This window comes from Orycteropus afer, unplaced genomic scaffold (genome assembly GCF_000298275.1).
Source record: "Orycteropus afer afer isolate SDZICR_OR568_19922 unplaced genomic scaffold, OryAfe1.0 scaffold00103, whole genome shotgun sequence".
NCBI classification, from domain to species: domain Eukaryota; kingdom Metazoa; phylum Chordata; class Mammalia; order Tubulidentata; family Orycteropodidae; genus Orycteropus; species Orycteropus afer.
The window spans coordinates 6,135,445-6,140,672 of NW_006921690.1; the positions used below are offsets into that span (position 1 = coordinate 6,135,445).

Here is a 5,228-nt window from a genome sequence, read left to right on the forward strand (position 1 = left end):
GAGGGGGAGGCCTTCAAGGAGATGGATTAATATGGTGGCTGTGATGATGGGCTCAAGTATAGCAGGGATTGTGGGGCTGGCGCGGGATCAGGCAGTGTTTCGTTCTGCTGTGCATGGGGTCACTATGAGTCGGAAACGACTCGATGGCACTTAACAACAACAACAAGAGAGAATATAAATGCATAGGTGTTGTTGTTGTTAGGTGCCTTCAAGTTGATTTTGACTTATAGTGACCCTATATACAACAGAACAACACACTGCCCAATCCTGTACCATCCCCACAGTTGTTGCTATGCTGGAGCCCATTGTTGTAGCCACTGTATCAGTCGATCCTATTGAGAGTCTTCCCCTTTTTCACTGACCCTTTGCTTTAGCTAACATGATATCCTTCTCCAGGGACTTGTTCCTTCTGACAACATAATGTCTAAAGAACAGTGGCCTGAAATACTTTGGTGAATTTACTGTAGATACATTAGTTTAATCTTTTGATTCATGTTAACAGGTGATAAATTCAGGATTAGAGTGGTATAGTACTCTGAGGTTTGTCTTTTCATATCTTTCTCTAATTTTTCTGGAAGACCTCTACTCTTTTACTTTTTGTTCTATATGCCTTAAAAAAAAATACTCTGACCTAGATGAGATCTACGTGCTGATATACTTTCAAATATATTATCTTCAGCCTTAATCCAACCTGAATTGACTATTTGATTTCTGTACTTGGATGTTTGAAAAGCATCTCAAACTTGGCATGTTCCAAACCAAATTCCTGAAATCCTAACACTAGCTTCTAGTTTTGTCTTTTCCATCCCAAGTAATGACACTCCCTTTTACCAGTTGCAAATTCTATTAGCTCACCTTCAAAATATGTCCATAATCTAACCACTTTTCATTATGTCCTCTACTTACACCCTAGTTCAAGCCATCATCTTCTTTTACCTGGATTACTGAAGTAGTCTATTAAGGAGTTTCCTCCTTTTAGCTCTTTTCCCCTTTTAGTGTTAACGTAACAGTCAAAGTGATTCTTTTGAAAATAAGACATGTCACATTTGTGCTCAGAACTCTCCAGTGGCACTGTTTCATTCAGTAAAAACGTAAATGCTTATCATGAATTTCAAAGCCTACCATGATCTGAAAGGACCATGATGTGAACCCCTTGTTGCTTTTTCAACTCATCTTCTGTTCTTCGCCTTGCTTACTTCCTTTCATCCATATTGGCTTCCTTGCTGTTTTTTGAACACACCAGGCATTGTCCCACATTAAGGCCTTTGTACTTGCTGAATGTTATTCTCCTCACTTCTTTCAAGTCTTTACTCGAAAGTTGCCATCTCAGAAAGGCCTTTCCTGACTCTCCTTCCCTGTTTTTATTATTTTTCTTTTGCACTTACCAATATCAAATGTACCATGTATTTTAAGTTATGTTGCTTGTTATGTGTCTCTTCTAGAATTTAAACTGGGCTGGATCCCCCCACCCCAACTGGTTCACTTGTAGTAAGCACTCAATAAATATTTGTTGAAGAAATGAATCACACATAACCCTTTCCACCAAAATGAAATAAAATTAACATCTCATTTGTTGTAGTAGCCTAAAAATTTATATTTTAGGACAATGTGAAGTAATATTTATTGTATTTTTGTTTAAAATTTAACAAATATAAGGATTCTGTAAGAAAATGAGCACTCATACATAGTTGGTTGAAGTTTAACTTGGTAAATACTCTGGAGGCCTATAAAATAATAAAAAGGAAAACCTATAAATAATGAACAAATCTTAGGAATTCTCCTTGAAATTTATTGTGATGAAATGAGTGAGTATAGATATGCATCAAGTTCTAGGTACAAGCATGTTTGTTTCAGTATAGTTCATAATAGTGAAAAATTAAAAATTGAGTTAACCTACAAAATGACAGTGATTTGGTAAACTATGATAAAGTTAAATCAGGAAATACTAGTAGTCATCAAAAAGTTACATTGTAGACTAATTTGTGATAGAGAGCTGTTATGTACTAAGTAAAAATAGGCTACAAAGTAGTAATACATTATTTTTCCTCTCTCTTGGCTCCCTTTTACAACATAAATCATAGAAAAAGATTCTGGAAGTACTAGTTAACAGCTTGTCTCTGGATTGTCAGAAGATTTGTTTATTTTAAAACAAACAATGAAGTAGTAAGCCCTCCTAGACTGCTTTCCCTATCCCTCTTGCTTAATTTTTCTTCTTGATATTTCTCACTTTTTAACATAGTATACTTTTTCCTTATATTTAATTTGTTTACACCCACTTCTTCTAGAAAGAAAACTTCTTAAGGACAAAGACTTTGTTTTGTTCATTATTGTATCCCAAGAGTCAGGAAAGTGTCTAACATAGGTGTTCCATAACTATGTGTTGGATAAATAAATGAAGATATTGTTTTAGCTCTAAGGAAGAAAGTTATTGTAGATAAAACTGAAAAAAGTCACTAGAAGAAAATGGTGCATAGAGGATAAATGTTACATTTTATAGTGTACAAATTTAGTATCAGAAGGAATTTGTAATAGATCATTTTAATGAGATGTTTCCCTTTGTTTTTCTAGGTTTCTAAATATTCTTTACAGAAGAAAGTGAGTGAAATGGTAAGGAAATTACAAAATTATGCATTTTCCCCTGCGTTAGTACATAAAGTACATACTATTTTTGTCAACACAGATTTAACATTTATAGTAAAAAGAGAAACAGGTGAAACTGGACATTAATACTTGTTTTAAAGGCCTGCCTTACGATTTAAAATACGGTTTAAATGAATCATTTCACAAATTTTCAGATGATATAGGGCTTATATATTATTTTAAAAAGTAAATTTTACACAGTTCCCAAATAATTGATAGAGGTCTTATATTAAAAACAAACAACAACAACAAAACCCTAGCACCTCTTTTAATGATGTCTTTTCTAGGTATTTATGCAAACATATAGTTCTTTATTATAACCTGAAAAAAATTGAAATAATGTCAATAAGAAGTCAAATTACTATACTTGGAATATGGTATTCATTCTTTATCATTCAACAAGTATATATTTGTTGTGCTTTCCTCTTCTATAATATATTAAAATTAACATTTGCATTTTGACAGCATGATATTTTATAAAATATTTATTTTGGTTCTCCCTTTCTGGTCCTATTTGATTCAGAAAAATATTGCAAAATATATTTGAGCAAAATATTTCCATGTTTACTCAATGTTCAAAGGCTTGAGTAGATTTATGCTATTTCTGTCTTTATTCTTTGAAGCAAACTATCTGGCAAGTAAAATTAATTTTTGAGTTAGGCTTAAATATGATATATATATATATATATATATGAGAAATAATAAATGAGAGATTATGCCTTAACATTAAATACAGAAAGATAAAGTATTTTGCTCCTTGAAATTGTTTTTGGTGTATTAGAAAATAAAGGGGCTATATAAAGATTGCTAAGCTTGATTGAATAAAAGATGTGAAAATTCTATTGCTGTTCAACTGGAAAGAATAAAGATAATATTGTCAGACTATTATAAACTGTGATTTTAATTAAGAAGCTGAAAAACTAGATTCTGGTTTAGCTTTAAGTACCATGACATTTGTACTGAAAGTCATCTTCAACGCTACAGTGATTTTACACAAAATATACTGAAATTGAATAATGTGCCCTTTGGCCTGGGAGATAAGGCTACAAGTTAAAGATCAAAGGCAACATAAAATGTGTTTTATTTTATTCCAGCTTAAAATTTCTTCAAACAGATACTTATAAGCTAAAAAGCACTGAAATATACAATATACTTAGGCTGGTTTTTGGTCACTTTAAAGCTTTTGGTTATTTGAATTATAGACTCTAAGAACCTACTAAAATGATAATTGAGTTATAGTCATAGTATTTTTCTGACAGTTTAAAGTATTAAATACATTTGCCTTAAAGCGATTTTATATATTGATATGTGCATTTAATATTTTATGCCCATTCTTGAAGAATATTTTTATTTTTTAGATAATTGATTTAAAAATTAAAACTAATTTTCTTTCTTTTGTATTTTTTTTTAACATTTTATCGTGGTTTGGCAAAAGTTTACACAACAAATTTGTTTCCCACTCAACAATTTATGCACTTTTTTCTTTCATGGTATTAGGTCCAATCCCCTCAATATTATAGCACTCTTCCCACATTTCCCCTGAGTTCCCCGTTTCCATTCATCCTTCTTTCCTGCCCCTTCTTACTTTTCTGAACTTTGTTTTGCTGCCTTTTTGGTCTCATATGGTTAATTGTTCTGAGGAGTATGTTCCTCATAGGTGTTATTGTTCACTTATAGGCCTGTCTATTTTTGGTTGAAAGGTGATCTCTGGGTATAGATTCAGTTCCAGTCTAAAGGCCACAGTCTCTGGGATTCTACCAGTCCCTTTCAGACCAATAAGTCTGGTCTTTTATATGATTTTGAAGTTTGTTCTACATTTTTCTCCCACTCTGTCCAGGACCTTCTATTGTGATCCCAATCAAAGCAGTCAGTACTGGTAGCCAGGAACCATCTAGTTCTTCTGGTCTTAGGGTAGTAGAGGCTATGGTTTGCATGGTCCATTAGTCCTTTGGACTAATTGTTTCCTTGAGTCTTTGATTTTCTTCATTCTCCTTTGCTTTGGACGATGAGAGACGGATACTTTCCTCTTAGGCAGCTGCTTGCACGCTTTTAAGACCCCACTCACTATTCACCAAAGTAGGATGTAGAATATTGTCTTCATGGACTGTATTATGCTAATTGACCTAGATGTCCTGCGACTAATTTTAATTTTCTAAATATTCTTACTTTATATAGTTCAGATGACCTCTTCTTTATTCAAAGTGCTGTGTAGCATTCTTTAATCCAGTTAATCTTCTTTCACTCAAAGCTGTACATTATTCATTTATATTATTTGATTCTATGGCAAGATAGGAAACAACATGGCTACTAATGTCAGAGCAGGGCTTTGGAGAGCAATAGCTAAAGTTGTTGTTGTGGTTGTTGTTAAGTGCCGTCGAGTCATTTCCGACTTATAGCAACCCCATGCATAGCAGAACGAAACACTGCCCAATCCCGCGCCAGCCCCACAATCCCTGCTATACTTGAGCCCATCATTGCAGCCACCGTGTCAATCCATCTCGTTGAAGGCCTCCCTCTCTTTCGTCGACCCTCCACTCTACCAAATATGACATCCTTCTCCAGGGAATGGTCCCTTCTTACAACATGAC

General features: G+C 33.7%; 1 protein-coding gene across 1 annotated transcript in view; it reads left to right on the forward strand.

The window, feature by feature from the left end:
- CCDC73 (coiled-coil domain containing 73) overlaps window positions 1–5,228 on the forward strand; it is a 163,931-nt gene that overhangs the window by 95,095 nt on the left and 63,608 nt on the right. Inside the window, exon 6 of the mRNA XM_007943283.1 lies at window positions 2,569–2,607. Coding sequence (XP_007941474.1) covers window positions 2,569–2,607 — 39 coding nt within the window. The remainder of the gene's footprint in view (window positions 1–2,568; window positions 2,608–5,228) is intronic.